The 21,313-nt window shown below is 41.1% G+C and overlaps 1 protein-coding gene and 2 non-coding genes across 3 annotated transcripts in view; 1 reads left to right on the forward strand and 2 right to left on the reverse strand.

Annotated features, from left to right (window-relative positions):
• The window catches only part of LOC124788134 (E3 UFM1-protein ligase 1 homolog), a 61,513-nt gene extending 43,484 nt beyond the window's left edge, over positions 1-18,029 (reverse strand). Inside the window, exons 1-7 of the mRNA XM_047255272.1 lie at positions 17,767-18,029; positions 17,534-17,679; positions 17,174-17,415; positions 16,902-17,091; positions 11,380-11,529; positions 11,097-11,272; positions 8,957-9,145 (exon numbers count right to left, since the gene is read on the reverse strand). Coding sequence (XP_047111228.1) covers positions 8,957-9,145; positions 11,097-11,272; positions 11,380-11,529; positions 16,902-17,091; positions 17,174-17,415; positions 17,534-17,679; positions 17,767-17,846 — 1,173 coding nt within the window. The 5' untranslated portion in view covers positions 17,847-18,029. The remainder of the gene's footprint in view (positions 1-8,956; positions 9,146-11,096; positions 11,273-11,379; positions 11,530-16,901; positions 17,092-17,173; positions 17,416-17,533; positions 17,680-17,766) is intronic.
• On the reverse strand, positions 12,668-12,742 carry Trnat-ugu. Its single transcript has one exon. It is a non-coding gene; the product is annotated as a tRNA-Thr (tRNA).
• On the forward strand, positions 12,922-12,996 carry Trnat-ugu. Its single transcript has one exon. It is a non-coding gene; the product is annotated as a tRNA-Thr (tRNA).
• Positions 18,030-21,313: the final 3,284 nt, after the last annotated feature.

A 21,313-nucleotide genomic window follows, 5' to 3' on the forward strand; every position in this document is an offset into this window, starting at 1 on the left:
TGTGGATCTGATCTGGCCCAGGAGCTGTTTCGGGGCAATGTGCAAGGGCACTGAGAAGCTCCCACTCTGTAAATGGGGTGTTATAGGATTCACTGTGGCGTGTAGTGAATGTGAGGACATTCCCTTCCAGCCGCCGTTTGAGAGTGCGAAAAGCTGGGGGGTAATTCTCCGACGCAGAGGCTCGAGCAAAGTGCTCAGCTAAGTGCTCGGTAATTGTGTTTGCATTGGTAGATAACACATCATTTATGGCAACACTGGGAACACCTGTTGGGGTCTGGTATCCAAAAACACATCTGATCTTTGCCCAGACTCAGGAAGGCGATGTATGGCACCCAATGGTAGAGACATATCTCTCCCAACACTCCCGTCATCTGATAAGTTGGCGAACGCAGGCACGGAGCCGTCTTAAGGCTATGAGGTGCTCCAGGAAAGGGTGCCACTTATGCCACTGTAGAGCTCGCCGATGCTCCTTAATTGCTTCAGCGACTTCCAGCTACCACCAACCGACTGCCTTACGATTTGGGCACCCTAAAGAGTGAGGTATCGCAATTTCTGTCGCAGAAACAATCGTTGTAGTCACCTGCTCAACCATCACATTGATGTTACCATGTGGGGAAGATTCAGTGGTGACAGCAGAGGTGAAAGTCTCCCACTTTGCCTTGTTTACAGCTCATCTAGGCAGATGTCCATGGGCCTGATGCTGGGGCAGTGACAGGAAGATGGGGAAGTGGTCACTACCACACAGGTCATCATGTGCTCTCCAGTGGGTAGATGAGTGAAGTCCTGGGCTGCAAATTGATAAATCAATGGCCAAGTAACTACCATGAGCCACACTGAAATGGGTGGCGGCCCCAGTATTTAAGAGGCAGAGGTCGAACTGAGACAGTAAAGTTTCGACATTTCTGCCTCGGCCAGTAAGCATGGTGCCACCCCACAAGAGGTTATGGGGGTAAAAATCTCCCGAAAGTAGGAAAGGTTTAGGGAGTTGATCAATCAGTGCAGTTAATACAATCAGGGGTACTGCACCATCTGGAGGAAGATATACATCACAGATAGTTATTTCCTGTGTCATCCTTATTCTGACAGCCACAGCTTCAAGAGAGGTTTGAAGGGGCACAGCTTCACTACAGACTGAGTTTAGGACATAAATGTAAACTCCACCTGTCACTCGATTGTAGTCGCTACGGTGGAAAAAACCGCTGCGATTCCACTGGAGGATGACGACATCGTGATACTGGGAAGGCATGGAACATTCAATGAGGCAGTTTACACCTCAGGTCACCTGCTGCCACTGACTTTTTGCTTGAGCAGTATATATCCATTGTGTCTGAGGGGCCGGTGAGATCTAGGTCCTCAGGAGACGCCAGAATCTCAACCTCATCCTCAGACACAGAGCTTGTAAGTAGTGGTGGTGTGGGTGCCACCACAGTGCCTTGGTTCTTGGGGGCCTTTTTCTTTTTAGGTTTCTCTCACAGCTCATTAGGTTTGTCTGGATGGGAGGGCTTAACTGATTCAGTCTCAGGGACTGAGGAGAGCCATGGAGCCATAAATAATACAACCAGCTGCTTTTGAGCTCCCCATAATCAAGGGGCCAAGTGTAGTCTTCCGGCTCTAAGACATGACTGGGGTTGGCAGGGCTGACGGTGCCAGAACTGTTGTAGCGGCGGCGTAAGACGATGTCATACATACAGGAGGCAGGTAATAAAATTTTCTCTTAGCCTCAGTGTAGGTCAGTTGGTCCAAGGTCTTGTACTCCATTATTTTACTTTCTGGAGAATCTTGCAGTCTGACGAGCAATGCTAATGGTGCTCTCGGCAGTTGACACAGATGGGAGGTGGAGTACATGGATTACTGGGATGTGATGAGCATCCGCAATCTCGACATGTGACACTGGATGTACAGTGGGAAGACATAAGGCCGAACTTCCAGCACTTAAAAGTGCCACATCAGAGGAGGGATGTAGGGCTTTACATCACAGCAGTGGGCTATCACCTTGACCTTCTTGGGCAATGTATCACCCTTGAAGGCCAAGATGAAGGCACCAGTGGCAACGTGATTATCCCTCGGACCCCAGTGGACACACCGGACAGAATGTACACCTTGCCGCTCTAAACTGGCACGTAGCTCATCGTCAGACTGCAAAAGAAGGTCCCTGTGAAATATGATACCCTGGACCATATTTAAGCTCTTATGCAGTATGATGGTTACAGATACACTCCTGGAAATTGAAATAAGAACACCGTGAATTCATTGTCCCAGGAAGGGGAAACTTTATTGACACATTCCTGGGGTCAGATACATCACATGATCACACTGACAGAACCACAGGCACATAAACACAGGCAACAGAGCATGCACAATGTCGGCACTAGTACAGTGTATATCCACCTTTTGCAGCAATGCAGGCTGCTATTCTCCCATGGAGATGATCGTAGAGATGCTGGATGTAGTCCTGTGGAACGGCTTGCCATGCCATTTCCACCTGGCGCCTCAGTTGGACCAGCGTTCGTGCTGGACGTGCAGACCGCGTGAGACGACGCTTCATCCAGTCCCAAACATGCTCAATGGGGGACAGATCCGGAGATCTTGCTGGCCAGGGTAGTTGACGTACACCTTCTAGAGCACGTTGGGTGGCACGGGATACATGCGGACGTGCATTGTCCTGTTGGAACAGCAAGTTCCCTTGCCGGTCTAGGAATGGTAGAACGATGGGTTCGATGACGGTTTGGATGTACCGTGCACTATTCAGTGTCCCCTCGACGATCACCAGTGGTGTATGGCCAGTGTAGGAGATCGCTCCCCACACCATGATGCCGGGTGTTGGCCCTGTGTGCCTCGGTCGTATGCAGTCCTGATTGTGGCGCTCACCTGCACGGCGCCAAACACGCATACGACCATCATTGGCACCAAGGCAGAAGCGACTCTCATCGCTGAAGACGACACGTCTCCAGTCGTCCCTCCATTCACACCTGTCGCGACACCACTGGAGGCGGGCTGCACGATGTTGGGGCGTGAGCGGAAGACGGCCTAACGGTGTGCGGGACCGTAACCCAGCTTCATGGAGATGGTTGCGAATGGTCCTCGCCGATACCCCAGGAGCAACAGTGTCCCTAATTTGCTGGGAAGTGGCGGTGCGGTCCTCTACGGCATTGTGTAGGATCCTACGGTCTTGGCGTGCATCCGTGCATCGCTGCGGTCCGGTCCCAGGTCGACGGGCACGTGCACCTTCCGCCGACCACTGGCGACAACATCGATGTACTGTGGAGACCTCACGCCCCACGTGTTGAGCAATTCGGCGGTACGTCCACCTGGCCTCCCGCATGCCCACTATACGCCCTCGCTCAAAGTCCATCAACTGCACATACAGTTCACATCCACGCTGTCGCGGCATGCTACCAGTGTTAAAGACTGCGATGGAGCTCCGTATGCCACGGCAAACTGGCTGACACTGACGGCGGCGGTGCACAAATGCTGCGCAGCTAGCGCCATTCGACGGCCAACACCGCGGTTCCTGGTGTGTCCGCTGTGCCGTGCGTGTGATCATTGCTTGTACAGCCCTCTCGCAGTGTCCGGAGCAAGTATGGTGGGTCTGACACACCGGTGTCAATGCGTTCTTTTTTCCATTTCCAGGAGTGTACATTCCCCAGCTTATCACAAGAGAGTAATGTCCGTGACTGGGCAGAGGATGCTGTTTTGATCAAGAGTGACCCAGATCTCATTTTGGAAAATCCCTCCACCTCCCCAAACTTGTCCTCTAAGTGTTCAACAAAAAACTGAGGCTTCATCGTCATGAAAGATTCCCCATCAGCTATCGAATGTACAAGATGACGGGGCGAATAAGATCTGCTGCCATCCTTAGCCTGATGTTCCTCCCATGGTGTGGCCAGGGAAGAGAACGATTTGAGGTTGTACTTCTGTGTGTTAAATTGAGCTCGTGAATGCTTAGAGACTGCTGGTGGTTCACCACCAGCAAGAATGATGGACTACACTTCATTGGGTGTCATCCGCCCTAATGCCACCCACTCCGACCAGGGGCCCTCCCCACAGGCACCACCCAGCCACAGCAAAGGCCACCTGGCAGGATGGCCATGCCGGGAGTCCCTAAGCCCCAGTGGGATGGGCATGTACCCCTTGGCATATGTGGGGAGTTAACGGCAAAGGTGTCAGCAGAGCAATCCCTGTGTGGTCAGAGGGCTACAACAAACAGGGTACATGGCGGTCCCACCACAGCAGACTGGCTACCGTGCTGGATATCAGGTGCAAAGAAGTCCATGTTCATCGTCAACTCAGACTGCGACACTGCATAGTGCATGGTGGAAAACGCACCCAGGAAGTTGTTCTCACCCAAGAAATGGAGAATGAGTGGGGCTGTATTGCGACAATGAGAAATTGGGCTAAATCTCAATGCACGATGGATACTATGCACCATGTAAGGCACCCTTCCCCAATTGGCTCGCTCTTCGGGAAAATTTTGAAAAATGGAGGTCAAACCCTACAGGTGCCATCACATAAAGACCGAAACATATGAGACTCCTTTTAATCACCTCTTACGACACGCAGGAATACCTTGGGTCTATTCTAATCCCCAGCCCTGCAGGAGGGTCTTCCAGTCCAGACTGTGGAGGAATTAGGTTCCTTTCACAGTATGCTGACGCAATAGCACCATACTTAATCGTATACAACTGCTCACACAGCGAAAGACTGGAAAGCTGCACAGGTCACACCAATATTCAAGAAAGTCAACAGGAGTAATCCATTAAATTACAGGCCCACATCATTAAAATCGAGGATGCAACAGAATTTTGGAACACATACTGTGTTCATACAAGGTAGTGTTATAGACACTCTGCTGTTCCTTATCTATATGAACAATTTAGCAGACAATCTGAGCAGCCGTCTTAGGTTGTTTGCACATGATGTTGTCATTTATTGTCTATTAAAGTTATCGTAAGAACAAATCAGATTGCAAAATGATTTAAGATAGATATCTATATGGTATGAAAATTGACAAGGGACCCTAAATAAAGAAAAGTGTATGATCATCTACATGAATATGAAAAGAAATCTGCTAAATTTTGGTTACACGATAAATCACAAAAATTTAATGCTGTCAATTTAACTAAATATCCAGGAATTGTAATTAGACAACTTAAATTGGAAAGCACGCACAGAGAATTTTGTCAGGAAAGCAAACCAAAGACTGCATTTTATTGGCAGAACACTTAGAAGATGCAACAGATCTACTTAAGAGACTGCCTACACAATGCCTGCCTGTCCTCTTTTGGAGTACTGCTGCATCGTGTGGGATCTGTACCAGATAGGATCCACGGAGTAGAAGGGCAACACATTTGGTATTATGATGAAACAGGGGAGAGAGTCTCACGGACATGATACGAAATTTGGGGTGGATATCATTAAAACAAAGGCGTTTCTTGTTGCAGCGAGATCTCCTCACAAAATTTCAATCACCGAATAACCCCTCCAAATGTGAAAATATCTTGTTGACACTAACCTACATAGGAAGATACAACCATCATAATAAAATAAGTGAAGGAGGAGGAGGAGGAGGAGGAGGAGGAGATTATTGTTTAACGTCCCGTCGACAACGAGGTCATTAGAGACGGAGCACGAGCTCGGATTGGGGAAGGATGCGGAAGGAAATCGGCCATGCCCTTTCTAAGGAACCATCCCGGCATTTGGCTGAAGCGATTTAGGGAAATCACAGAAAATCTAAATCAGGATGGCCGTACGCGGGATTGAACCGTCGTCCTCCCGAATGCGAGTCCAGTGTGCTAACCACTGCGCCACCTCGCTCGGTAAAAGTAAGTGAAATCAGGGCTCACACGGAAAGATAAAGGTGATCATTTTTCCGTGTGCTGTTTGAGAGTGGAATAACAGAGAATTTTTGTGAATGTGGTTCGAGGAATCCTCTGCCAGGCATTTAAGTGTGATTTGCACAGAATCCTTGTTGATGAAAGGACCTGAGACTGGGTTTTTACTACTTTTAAAACAGTACTAGCTGGCAAACCCGACACTGTCCAGGTACTCACTTTGCCAATTTTCTATAAGGAATAGACAGTTTCTGGACACTAGGCGAAACTGCTTTGTGTGTCTACAATGCGATTTTATAAAGGTCTCTAAGGCAATGCCTTTTTGTACCTCTAGAGATTGCTACTAATTTCACCTACAGCCATTTATGCTTCACAGCTGAAAACTATCAGAAGTGTTGCCAGGTGTCAGGAATTTCCCTAATTTGATCTTACTGCATGAGTATCTCAATAGTACAGAATATGACTTCATATATCCTAACCTACATTATGCAGGTGGTTCTCACTACCACAGCAATTGTTGGCCAACATTAAAGGATATATGTACCAAGTTTGGTTGAAATCACTCCAGTGGCTTAAGACAAGATGTGGGAGCATGCGCACACAATTTTTATAATATGTGTGGATTTTGGAAAGGGTATAAGACACCACAATTATAGAACACATACAATATTCAGAATACTTTTTGGAAACTAAGTGGTTATATGGTTTTCTGAGACATGCACCTAATGCCAATGCTACTAGATGCTGCAAAACTTGTGTATTGTAGGTGTGAGCCTAAAATGCATCTGTTCCTATTCACGTAGTTATATAAAACTACAATTGTCTTCTCTCAGTTTACATGCAAATGAAAGACTGTTTGCCTTGCAGATAAGCATCACTAGCTGTCAAACCAAATGGCAGTCAGCTACTCTGGTACACATTGAAATCTACAACCTGACAAGACAAGGGGATTCATACGCCTCATAAAATTTTTGAACCCATGTTATAGGCATATAATCACTGATTCTTCAGTTTCTCCTGGCATATTTGTTGCTCAAACAGTCCACAGGTGTACTGCTCGTCCATAGTGTCCAACGGGCACAATATTTCGGCGATCAGACACATCGCCATCGTCAGGTGTGCTGCCAAACTGAGCTCCTAAGGGCAGGTGGCCGTATTAAATCCCCTCCCCTCACGAGGTATTCTCTTCGCGGTCTGCGCCCGTGTGTCAGCAGTAGCTGAGAGGGCGGGGAGGGGGGGAGGGTTTCTTTGTGACAATTAATCAATTAATATTCCATATTCTGAATACCACATTGCATATAAAAACTTTATTAAAGAATAAATGTTACAAAATTAAGTGGAAATTAAATGTCACAGTAAATACTTGTATAACCTGTGTTACAAAAAATGCTAAAAGCATAACATAGCTGCTCACTTTTACAGGACAGTTTAAATATGGTGCTGCAAAATAGAATGACCTTGTCTCTTCTGAGGGAATGGATGCAGGTATGACCGTCCTCACCAGTGACAATATTGACTACAAAGGTATCTCTCATAATGTTGACACATTTTATTTACAAGTCTACTTGATTGCAACGGATTCAATACTCTGCTTGTCAAGAGGAAGATGGATTTCCTGGAAGTCCAGGGCAAGATTCTATATTTGATACATTTTTTGGTTACTCTGAAAAGCACTCTGCGAGTTGGAGCAGGTGAGTTAAGCCTCTGCATATTTCATCTCCTTGACAATAGTGAAACAAATATATAATTTTGTAAAAAAATGCAGGGCATTCTTTGAGTAAACAAAGGAACACCCAACTTAGTATCTGTGGAACCATCTGTGTCATCAAGTTTCTCTTTTAAAATGTAATGGGCTATAAGTTTATAATTAAATTTTCCAATGCTCATACAGAATTATTTTCTCTATTGTGCACTGCAAGAACTGATGATCTGCAGGATGGACAGTACCCACCTGTGCAGTTCAGATGTGTGAGTGTTGGGAATAAGAAGGCCTAAAGACACACATACTGAAGCAGCTGTTGGAACCATCAGTACTGTGGTATGTAGCTTTTTTAGCAATCACATCATACAGCTTGTACTTTGGCACAATGTTGAGGTCAGCCATTAGTGCAGGCAGACATTTGATACGTTGCCATATCTGCGAAGAACACTGCACAGTAACCATAACACAATTTCTATTTGATGTGGCTGTTTTCACATGTGGCATCATATTTCAACATACAAGAGGTGGCTATGTCTGGAATGCAGTAGGAAGTGGTGAGTGGTCGTAAATGCCAAGTCTCGTCCTTGGGCCGTCCACGTGGGAACTGACCTCTGGAGTGCCAAATTGGGAGTAGGTGTGACATGGGAATGATTGGCATAATGCTCACATTTGAGTAAGCAACAGAATACTATAAGAGCTGCCTTTTTAGTTTTAACAAATGACCACTAGATGGCACTACTGAGATGTGACATTACTGACTGTTATCCCAAAATGTGTAATTTGTTATTACTGAAACAATGACATCTCAAAACTGGCCAAGTAGTTTGCTTACAATGAGTGTTTAAAGCAGCAGTTTGTGAAAAACATAAATTTCATAGGACATTTTCATTGGATGATTTGTTAGATTTTTGTAAAGGCCTAACTCAACAACAACATAATTTATTTCCACTTTTGGCAATCAATCACCTTTAGAAAACTAGATTACAGAATTTCATCATGGCTGAGCTTCTGTGAAGCAAAACCCAGCTGGAAGGCTACAAATGCCTGCCTGACAACTCACTAGTAACCGACACTAAATTATCTGCACTGAATGGGTATAAGGGAAGTTTTAATATTTCCAAGGTTTGTTCAAAAGTTGCCTGAGTAAACATTGAATTTTAAGTTTATGTGAAAATAAAAAGAGACAACTTGGGGTTTATTCAGTGGTTACATAAGAATAATTTTATTAAATCAAAAATTTCCAAACCAAACATATGAGAGTCATTTTGTATGGTTGCCAATAAATTTAGTCCATTATAATGTGGATTCTCATTGTTCATTCTGTACTATTAAATAATTAAAAAATGAATAAACTGCCTCATTATAGGAGAGGGAAAACACTTTCTCATGAATAACTATGATAAGAAGAAATATAACAACTCACATTTTCTGCTTTCTTCTGAATCACTGTGTCGAAAGACTTAAGGAGCAGATGTAAAAAGGCATCAGAAACCAAAACAGTCTTGTTAAATATATGCATTTCTTGATTCGGGAACTTATTTTTAACATTCTTTACAACTCTTTCCAACATATGTTCAGCATCTTCTCTCTCAAATACTGGTGGAATAATATCCTGTGAATAAAATGCAGAGGAATATACATAACTGTAACTTTACCTGTGTGTTTTTAACATACAAAGAGTTCTATTCAATGGCAACAATAGCTAGATGTCTTCCCAAACACTTACAAATTACAGATCAATGTGCAAGCAGACTAATTTATTTGCAAAATATACGAAAATAGTGCCCTGCATTGAATAAGTTCACAATCAAAATACACTATAGTTTTCAGAGAAGTGACTTTTTAAGATGTATTGGAAACTCAGTGATAAGAGCTTGTAAAACAGATTTTGTATTGGGTATCACAGAACAGTATCCTGCCTCTGACTAGTATACTGTCCAGTTTATGACACATTCAGAAATTATCAAATAATTGAAAGGTACACCGCAAGGAAAAAAAGTATGCAATCACAAAGGATTTATCCAAATGGGACAGAAATCGGTACATGTGTTGCACATGTACAGACAAACAAATGAGTACAATTTCTGAAAAATCTGAATGGTAAGAACTTCACACATTGAGAAACTCAATAATGCATTGGTCCACCTCTGGCCCTAATGCAAGTAGTTTTTCAGCTTTTCATTAATTGATAGAGTGGCTAGATGTCCTGCTGAGGGATATCTTACCAAATTCTGTCCTTGTGGTGTGTTACATCATCAGAATCCCCATATATCTGGAGGGCCCTGCCCACAAAGCTGCAAATGTTCTCAAGTGGGAAGAAATCCAGTGACCTAGCCAGCCAAGCTAGGGTTTGGCATGCACGAAGACAAACTAGAAACTCTTGCCAAGTGTGGGCAGTCGTTATCTTGCTGAAATGTATCCCAGGGATGGTTTGCCATGAAGGACAACAAATCAAGGGGTAAAATATCGTTGACATACACTGTGCTGTGAAAGGTGCCACAGATGACAACCAAAGGGGTCTATGTAAAAAAATAATGGAACCCTAGACCATCAGCCCTGCTTTTCAGGCCATATGGCGGGTGACAGTAAGGTGGGCATACCACCGCTGTCTGAGGAGTCTCCGTTCATATCTTCGGCCAGGAATCACATTGACTGGAGTAGAATTGTATTAACGGAGCCCCAATGGCCAGATGATATGTCTGGAGGTGCCCCAGACAGCGGCAGGATTTCTTTTTACAGCACAACCCCTTTTTTTATAATCAACAGGACTTTTAAAGCATAGCGGTACTTCGACAATATGCTACACCACGTTTTGTTGCCCTTCATAGCAATCCATTCTGCACTTACGTTTCCAAGATAATGACCATCAGCACACGGCTGAGAGTTTCTAATGCTTGTCTTTGTGGTTTCCAAACTCTGCCTTGGCCAGCAAGGTCACCATCTCTCTGCCAAATTGACAATTTTTGGAGAATTATGGGCAGAGCTCTCCAACCATCTCAGGATTTTGATGATCTGACACACCACATAGACAGAATTTGGCAAGATATCCCTCAAGCGAATCCAACAGCTCTAGTGATGGATGTCATGCCGAATACCTGCTTGGATAAGAGTCAGAGGTGGACCAATGTGTTGCTCAGTTTATGAAGCCCTTCTCTTAAATATATCTGACATATATAGAGAAAATATACTCACAAAATAGTGGCAGACTGAAAGAAAAAGAAGTATATAAAACACTCAGGCTTTTGGATCTGGGGCTCTTTCTTTGGGAAGAAAACAAATGATTAAACAAAAAAAGGCTGGTCAGGGCTTAAAGTTACTGGGAAAGCCACCCAGTGCCAGGGGGCAAGGGACAGTAACCATGTAGGAATTATGGAGCTTGTGGTCCATTTAATAGAAAACCATGTGTGTCTTGCTGTATTATGTTATGACTTAGAGTATCTTTTGTTACTGCGCTGTACTTTTATTTATCACGTCGTATTTTAATTATTTTGTATATCTAGATCCTGGACATATGAAATAAAATAAATAAATCTGCTTTATACGTAAGGCACTTCAAAACTTACCTTTATGTCTACCCATGATCCAGTTGACATTGCTTCCTCAACAACTGATTCTATTTGACCAATAAGTTGAGGGCCCACGGCAAAGTTTTTAATTTTTATAAGCTTTTCTTTTGGGAATCTTTCATTAACAAAAGTATGTACATTGTTTACGCCCATTCTTGAGAGGTCGTCATAATCTGGAAATTAAACTCAATGCACTTTTTCTTTCTAATATAATGCAACTAAGAATTATGTTTAGCTTTCTCTCATGAATCATTCTTATACTACTGAAACCAAAGCTCACCTAAGTATCCATTCTGCTTATAAAAGTTGTCTGCATAATCCTGTAATGATTTGGCAAAAATTGCTGGCATATAAACACTGCTACTTCCAGCCTGTCGGCCACTCAAAAATCCTTGCACTTCTTTTTTCTCAATCAGGTTATCTATTATAGCTGAAACCAATTATCAAGAGACATTACTACAAAGGTAATTCTACGAAGGAAACAAAAACAAAAATGAGGAGACACAACCGCTCACATTCAGATGAATGATGGATTGTGCATAAGTACGGAAAAAGATTAGAAAATTTAGCTATCTGCTGGGTGACCATTCTTTGTTGTTGATCAGGAAACATTAAAATGTATGAAATAATTGTAGCAAATGGAAATGTGCACAAAAGTAAAGACCAATGCAAAAACATTGTTGTCAATGCCACTCAGTGAAGCAAGGTTTCAAAATTTGTCAACACAACAAGTTCACTGAGTCATATAGGATCATTGGATCTAACTAGAATCAGTTCTACAAACACAGGGAGTTCTGGGATGCAAACACAAATCAGAGTACTTTTCCATATCTGACTAAAATAATGACAAGGAAAGAAATCTCTTACAACCAAAGACTTTCCAAATGACAAAGGTGCTAGCTGACATCTGTGAGATCTCAAATTCATAGGTAGCATAATGGTGGTGTTACATCATCCAGATGAAGTACAACGTACTTGTACAAACATGTCAGTGAAATCACTAATTTCACCCCCTGAAAACTGACATCCACTGCTACCAGAATTTAAAAAAATACCACTTGAAACTTCAAAGTATCGTCCAGATTTAGACATGAACATCCGGCAAAACTGAAAATGTCCGAAAAAGCTCTGGAGTGTTAGCCTAGGGTGATAACATCACAATAACTAAATACAAGGGTCAGTCACTTATTATCCACGATTTAGTTATATTTTTGTTTATTTTGGTAGTACTGTAATTTTACATTCATCATGCATGCTTTGTTTATTTGTTGTTATATCTTTGCAATTTTCAAGCTGCTGTGCTGTTAATCATGCCTGCTCCGCTGTCTATTTGCACCAAAGAAGAGCAACATTCAGTGATCTGTTTTTGGACGTCAGAAGGCGTATCATGGGCCGAAATTCATTGAAGACTTTCAGTACAGTACAGGAACAGTGTTTTGCCACAACGGAGTGCCTACGAATGGATTGAAAAATTTTGAAATGGTCACACAAGTGAAATGATAATTAAATGGACACGCTAGCTGCAAACAGGCATTGATGTACTTCATTGGGGACATGTTAAAAATGTGTGCCCCGACCGGGACTCGAACCCGGGATCTCCTGCTTACATGGCAGATGCTCTATCCATCTGAGCCACCGCGGGCACAGAGGATAGTGCGTCTGCAGGGAGTTATCCCTTGCACGCTCCCCGTGAGATCCACCTTACCGACATGTTCACACCACTATTAGGCGCACTGTGGTGTGGACGTGTGGACATGTTGGGAATGTGGATCTCACGGGGAGCGTGCAAGGGATAATTCCCTGCAGACGCACTATCCTCTGTGCCCGCGGTGGCTCAGATGGATAGAGTGTCTGCCATGTAAGCAGGAGAGCCCGGGTTCGAGTCCCGGTCGGGGCACACATTTTCAACATGTCCCCAATGAAGTACATCAACACCCGTTTGCAGCTAGGGTGTCCATTTAATTATCATTTCATTTCTAGCAAAGCTGCATGGTCATCCACGGTAATTGTTCTTTCAGAACAGATACTACCGTCATATATGGTCACACAAGTGTTACGCACGATGAAGGAGCCGGACGACCATTTACCACCACAAATGAAGAAACCATTGCACGTTCACATGAAATGATTCTCTTAGACAGATGATTCACTATTGATGAAGTGGCACATCGTCTGCAAATTAGTCACTGTTCTGCCTACGAAATCATCCACAACTGCCTTCATTTCATAAAGTTTGCGCAAGATGGGTCCCTGCATTTCAAAGCAAATGCCGAGGATTGCTGTCAAAAAGTGTTGTGATGTTGCACGACAATGCCTGTCCGCATTCTGCTGCCCACACTGCTGAAACGCTCCAGAAACTCAAATTTGAAGTAACAATAATGAAACAACTCTCATTGGCAGAATTGCAAAACTCCAATGTCTGGTGGGTTGCCACTCACTAAGCCCTAGGCATTCTCTATTGTCTTTGCTGGGAGCAAGTCATGGAAATAATAGCAACCCATGCATTAACCAACAGCTGTTGCGTTAATAATGTTTTGTGGCATGTATACCTAAGTAGACTCTTTAATAATGGAGCTCCAAAATGAATCAGCAGTAATCAAAATGTTTTATTGTATTCCCTTGTACACTTGGTGGAAATACAATGTTCAGCAATGGCAGACTGAGAGTTGCAAAACCCAACGGTAAAGTTGATATCCTACGTAATGTTCTTCCATGGTGCATGTGGTCCAACCTAAATAAGCGGTACTGTATTGGCAAGGTAAAGGATTAGACTAAATGATTCAACGGGTGTCAAGGCACTGTTTATTAACAAGTATGCAATGTACAAATACGGTCGATACATGAAAAAACAGGTACACTCACCATGTTTAAGAAGCCCATCCTGTGGCCTGCATACATGCTAGATGGGAGCCCTGTGACAGTACTCTACAAGATGGTGGCAATGCAGAAGAGTTTTTGTGTGATGGATATACGAATGACTAATCAAATTTCATCTTTCAAATAGACAGGGTTCCATCTCAATGGAGCACAACTGTCCATGGCTTTCTCAAGAGAGATCTGCAACATCACTGGATAGGGTACGCTGGTCTGGGAGGTGTTGCCATGGCACCCCAGGTTGCCAGATCTTGTGTCGTGATTTCTTCCTGTGGGGTTATGTTGAGAACAAAGTTTATATTCCCCAATGAACACAAAGCTGCAAGAACTGCAGGAATGGTCAGCTGCTGCTGTGATGGACACTGATGCAAACGCACTAGTAAACATATGGACAGAGCTGGATTACTGTTTGGATGTGTGCTAGGTGACGAACACATTGAACATTTGTAGAATGTACCAGAAACTTTATGAGTGTGTATCTTCTCATGTAACTTCCATCTTTGCAGGTTGAACACTTGTTAATAAATTGTGCTTTGAAATCTGCTGAATCATTTGGCTAACACTGTATTTTAATACTCCAGCCTACCATAACAAATTACCTTTCACTGAACAAAAATATCTGCAATGTTAGATGGTGGATGGAAAACCATTTTAGCTTGAAATTTCCAAAGGATTCTGTCTATCTTGAATGAGATATTGCCAACAAATGGAAGATCAGCTGAAGTGAAAAATCAAGAATTTAATGAAACTTCCTGGCAGATTAATCTGCCAGGAAGTTTCATACCAGTGCACACTCCGCTGCAGAGTGAAAATCTCATTCTCAAACATTTAATGTTAGCTCACGACACATGCATATTAATCATGAACAGAACCTAACCATGCAAAATTTACATTAATAACATTTCTTCAAGCATTGAAGATAACTGAGAAGTGGTTTTGTATGAAGATTAAGCAAGCATAATTGTTATAGATTTAGATTAGGAACTGAGTAATATCATAAATCATAATCTAAAGAGAAGTAGCTCTTGGTTGCCTCTCAGTTGCAACTAAACAAGGAACGTCCAATTACTTACACATTAATCTGATCACACTAGCATTAAGCTCCCACATAATGTCGGCATGATTAGTGAAGCAGAAGATATTAGGTTTCTGGGACTGAGAGAAGATGGTAAACTATCACTGAATGTACCTTCATATAATCTCCTGCAAGAGCAAAACACAGATACCATTACAGTAAGAATGCTGTCTACCCATAACACTTCTTGTCAAGCAGCATATTTTGAGCTCAAATAATATTTTAAGTCCAAATCAAGCCATCTGGGTCATATGCGTGATGAAAGTCAAGAATAAGGTGAAGCGTGTACTTTTGTGTTTTGTCTAGAATGTTGTCAGCACTTGGTGTGAAATATGATGGGAACAAAAGATGATGTGTCAGATGTTTGTGTTATGCAGCCAATGACAGAGCAGCAGGCCGACAACATATTTTGAAGTAAACATTTGGAAGTTTTGAAGTAAACATTTGTAAGAAAGGGTTAAACATTGCTGTAAATAACAATTATAAATTTAATTGCTCCTTGTTTAAGTCACATCTATTTAAACCGTGCTAGTATCTGCAAACCAAGGACAGCGTCTCAACCCATGACTTATTTGAAAAAGCAGTGAAATATTTTTCTAGTCTGTGTTGCTTCGCAATCGATCTGCATGAGCACCCATAGTTAAAGGATCAATATTTTTTTAATGAAATCATGGGAGAAGGTAGCTAAATCAATGTTTTTCACTAAATCATGTGAGAAGGTAGGTGGATTAATGTTTTTTAACTAAATCATTGGAGATGGGAAGTGAATCAATTTTATTTCTGTATTGACTGTGCAACTCTATTGTGAATGAATATTGATCCACCTGCCTTCTCCCATTATTTAATTAATAAACACTGATCCACCTAGTGCGTTTGCACAGATCGACTGTATAGTCATTTCACCACCACATCTGATACACTTTTGCGACTCTGCAATTAATCAATGGGACATACACCAATATCAATCCACTTTACAGCACTCACTGCCATTATTACAAAATATTTCTCTCAAAATTCACTGATATACCAAGAAACAGCAAACAAAACAATGGTTTCAATTTTGACACTAGAAATATGTTGCCCCTCTTCTTGTCTCTCATTGATTACATCAAAGGATCATTCCACTGACTATATGAAACTGAAGTGTTGCAAACCTATGAGCAGTAGATAAGTGCCGCTGTGACTTCTGCTGGTCCTGATCTCCACTTTAGCCCATATGCAATATTAATTCATTAAGCTTATGCAAGCTGCTAATTAAATTGCCAGGAAATCTCACAATGACATTGCAGTATGTTAACTGCAGGCAATCGCACATATAATACAAATCACAGATAAAAAGTACATGCTCCACAAATTTTCATAACTGGTGTACATATATAAAGACAAAGTGGAATTGATGAGAGTAGCATGGAGAACATATCTGGATGCAAAACATAACTTTTCTACAAATGAAGAGCAAAAGGACAGCCAAAAAATAAGAAATACCAAAGTGTTAATGACACCATGTTTTCGTTCCAAACCACTAACTTTACAATGTTAGAAATCTACCCAACCATATTTCTCTTTCACTAACTTGCATATGAACACCAATCAATAAACTAATGACAACAGCTAATACTATATAACAGCAATATTTACAGTATACAACACACACACACACACACACACACACACACACACACAAAGTGCACGTGCCGCAATCATGTCAACATATCACAGTAAGAGTGTAAATATGTCAATGAGTGTTTATTCAAAATGAGGTTCAACAAAGCTATCTCATTAATACCCCGGAAAGCAAACTGCACATGCAGCTTAGTGCTTTAGTTGATAATGCAAGCTCAGCCTCCACATACCATAGAACAGCCGTTCATTTAAGCCACACTGTTTAACCAGTGTCGCTATACGAATAGGCGCAGTTGCTGCAGCCAATGCTCCACGTATACATGCTTTGTTACGAGCAATGTAAGAGTCTGTGAAGAAAACTCTAGGATCAGTTTTGTCTTGTTTTGCATGTATAACCTTCCCAAGATGGTTCTGGACAACCTGCAAACAATCCATATATAAATATGGAGCTAAGTGGCTTAAAACATTACTGCACATTAAAATTGACATGACAACAACGTACTGACTGCAAGAAATCAGCTGGTAAGTCATAAATCCTAGTCAGCTCTCCTATAGACACCTGTCCTTCCTGAACTAGTTTATCATTAATTTCTTGCGCTATCTGATTAAGATAGGTTTTATCAATCAATTGGCCAAGCACAACAGTGCATCCAGAGTCTGTACGTTCGATTTCCGCTGCTCGAGCTGAAATATGACTCAGATCCACGCATAAGATTTTTGCAAGATCCACCAAATTAATGCGACCTGTAGAGACAAGGCATTCTAATCAGTAAACAATATAACAAACACTGTCAATCGCATGTAATAGTTTTATTATAAAGTGACAAAAACTGCTAAATAAAGGGACAGAAATCAGCGTTACCTCCATGCACATACAGTTCGTCGCGGATTTCTGTTGTTAACTGCTGTGGAGTGACGTAGCCCTTCCCGTCATTTGTGAAGATCACATCCAACAACTTCAACTCAACAAGTTTGGTGACAATTTCTATACAGTTTCTTTCTGACAATCTAAAACATGGCGGAAAATTTGTTATTTGTGCTTTTCAACACAGAATAATGGAGATAACAGAAACTAAAAGATTATTTGCGGGTTACCTCTGAACAGTGGAGCTTAGCTGAGCCCTTTGAAAATCAGCTGCTAAACGCTTAACCTCATTCCAGTCAACAGCTGTCATATTTGATATCGATATCACAGCACAGTTTTATGCTTAAATCGTTTCTTTCCTTTCAGGAATCAACAACAAAAATAAGGTACAACCGACAGCATATCATTAATTACTAAATCTATGTTCTTCCGTTGATCAGGAAGATCCTCCACAACCCAAAACAACACAACTGCCAGGCGCTCACCTGTGCGATGTCAGAGATGTGCTGACGCTACAATGGTAAAAGAAAACTTGTATGTGTACACACATGCAACTACCGTGCCAAGAGCAGTGGCGTCACTGTAGTTGCGTGTGTGAACATGGTTTATGATAAACGAAATTCATTATACGTAGCTTTAAAATAAGCGTCCTTTGATTGTCTGTTAGCGGTTGAACTTCGGAACTTCACCAGTGTTTGTTTACAGTGGAAACCAAACAAACACCACAAAACTAATGTCTTGTCAATTGCATGAGACTCAATTTGACACAGTTTTGTACAGATATACGAAAAATAGATTACACTCTCAGAAATACTTGTTTTACTCTTTTACTTTCATCCGTATCAGGGGTAAGAGTGGGAATTTGTGTGAGATGGATAAACATTTCATTTGTTACTCCTTGATTAGCAATAATGCACGAAAATGTAACCATTTTATGTTGTACGATAATATCCTAACAATAACGACAGCAAAATTATTAGTGCGCGTTTATAGAAGCATGAGATTCCTATTCTTCATTTCATTTACAAACTTGACTTCAATCACTAGTTTCGTCATTCCAGTTACAGGCACACAGCAAACTTAAATGGTGAGTGTATACGAGGTTTGCCATCTGATCTCTAGATCAGGGGTTCCCAAATTATGAGAATCCTGATGAAACACACAGTTTATTTTGAAAGGTAATAAACTGTATAAAAATAAAAAACTTTGCTTATTCATTCATTATTTCAATTTTAAATCGTAACTAGATACAGAAATATTAATAAAATGTTTAAAAAAATTAGTAAGGTCAAAATGCCGAAAAAAAGGATTATTTAATATTGTTTCGCAGAACACCTATTCTCTTACCGCAGAACACCAGTGTTTTTTGGAACACAGATTGGGAAACCAAGCCCTAGATAAGGATTGACTCCATGTACATTACATTGTTTATAAACAAGAATAGTTGATTAATTAATAGCAAGGGCTGTCTGTGGTTTCTCAGTGGTACTGTTCACTTCTACAATGGTAAAACTTAAAGGCCTCACCTGTACAGTTAATGAGGCCCTATCATTCACTCTTTGTAGTTTATTCATATTTTGCTAATAGAACCATAACATGATCACAAATGAACTTATTGGCTGAAAACTGGGGTCACAAGAGAACTTTCAGTAAATTAGAGGCGCAATAATTTTGGTTTGGCTTAAGGTCCTATTCTTGGAATGTGAAACTCTAAGCTCCTATTCTATGTACTACTCGATGATTTTCAATTCTCAATTTATTGCTCATAATGTAATTTTACATGCATGTCCGTTTTCAGTGAAGTATAAATTTTTTACAATAACAATTTTTTAGTTTACATTCCTTTTTATTATATTATAATTCATGATAAATTGAGGTTGTAAGAGCATTTTTGGATAAGTCACTTTGGATAAGCTGCTTAAAAGTATCCCATGTCAATATTTTAACTCCCTTTGGTGACAAGATATTAAAAACAGCTCCTTTGATGAAGGGGCTTTTCGCTGTTAAGTTTAATCATTTTAGGCATATGAAAGTCTTTTCTATGCCTTGTTTCATAGTTGTGAATATCCATGTTTCTTTTTGTGATCTTAGTGTCTTCTTTCACTAGCATTATAGTTTCTAGTATATACATGGCATAAAGTGTGAGAATATTGTCTCTAATGAATAGGGGTTTGCAAGAAGTTCCTGGTTTTACTTTTGCTATGATCCTCAAGGCTCGCTTCTGCAGTATGAAAACCCTTTTCATACTAGTTTGGCATGTCCCACCCCACAGTACTATTCCTTAAACAAGAAAGGGTACACTAACCCATAATGTAGAGTCCTTAGGGTTTCAGAACTAATATATGGTGATAATCTTCTTAATACAAATAGACTGGGTGTTATGATTTTGCAGACATAATCAGCTTGCTACTTCTACGAATATCAATCATCTATGCATAAACCCAAGAATTTACTATCTGTACAGGTTTATCGTACAATTTCATTAATAACATTATTTTGTCTGTTTGGACCACTTCGTTTAAAATAAATAGTATTAGTTTTTTCTATGTTTGCTTTCAGGCTGTCTCATTCAAAATGAGCTCTTGCCTTTTCAAAAAAGTTATGTATCTTATCAACTAGGCTGGGCTCACTGTCTGCTTAGCAGACACCAGACATATCGTCAACATACTTAGTGTTCAATTGCTTATTGTCAAGAGAACTTGGGAAATCTTTTACATAGCATATGAATATGACTGGGCCTAAAATGGAGCCCTGAGGAATACCAAAATGTATATTTCTTATACTTGACCTGCTCTAAAGTATTTCTCCATTAGAGTATACAGTCTCCATGCACTGCTGTCTTCCTTTAAATATGTATCTAGCAACTGCATGAGTTTTCCAGTGACACCACTCTTCGCAATTTTTGATAAGAGCATGTCATGATCTACACTTACAAAAGCCTTGAGATGTCCAGGAATACTCCTGTTGCTTGGGATTTTTCATTTATTTTTTCAAGTACATGGACAAATTTTACTGCTGCTGATGTTGTACTTCAGCCTCTTCTGAAACCATTACAGAAATCACTTAATATCTCAGCATTGTTGTAATGTTCCAGGATTTTTTAAAATATTATTTTCTCTATCAGTTTGCTGAAAGTTGAGATTAGGGAAGTCGTTCTGTAGTTCTGTACATGCTTTATTTTCCCCTTTTTGTGTACTGGTTTAACTACAGCCAGTTTCAACTTGGCAGGAAACACACCACCTTCGAGAACACAGTTCATCTGGTGAACTAGAGGTTTCATTAGTTCATGTTTGCATTTCTTCAATATATGTGAAGAAAATTCATCTAATCCTGCTGATTTTTTGTTTCTGGGCAACCTACAAGCTGCAGAATGTCACATGTGCTTACTGTGGGTAGTGTACTGCAGTTCTGTTTGTTACTGGACTCAAATATGTGCTGTATATCCTGTTTCATAGAGAAATCATTTTCGACAGTATCTGTGAAGCAATTATTAAAAATGTTGCAGACTAGAAAATGATCAGAGATATCTTCATTATTTACAGTTAATTGTATATTATTAATTTTAGTTCCTGTTTCATTGTTTCTGATTTTATTGACAACTGACCAGCAAGTCTTTGAAACATTATCTGAACCTCATATCTGTTGGCTGACTCTTTCTGATTTTAATCTCCTGACTTCTTTGCAGTCCATATATTTCTGGTGTCTGTAGAGTTCTTTATGTAACTCTGAGTTAGTCAGCAGTATGAGTTATACACGTTTTCCATTCTTTCTTTCAGA

Source organism: Schistocerca piceifrons, chromosome 3 (assembly GCF_021461385.2).
Source record: "Schistocerca piceifrons isolate TAMUIC-IGC-003096 chromosome 3, iqSchPice1.1, whole genome shotgun sequence".
Classification (NCBI taxonomy): Eukaryota; Metazoa; Arthropoda; class Insecta; order Orthoptera; family Acrididae; genus Schistocerca; species Schistocerca piceifrons.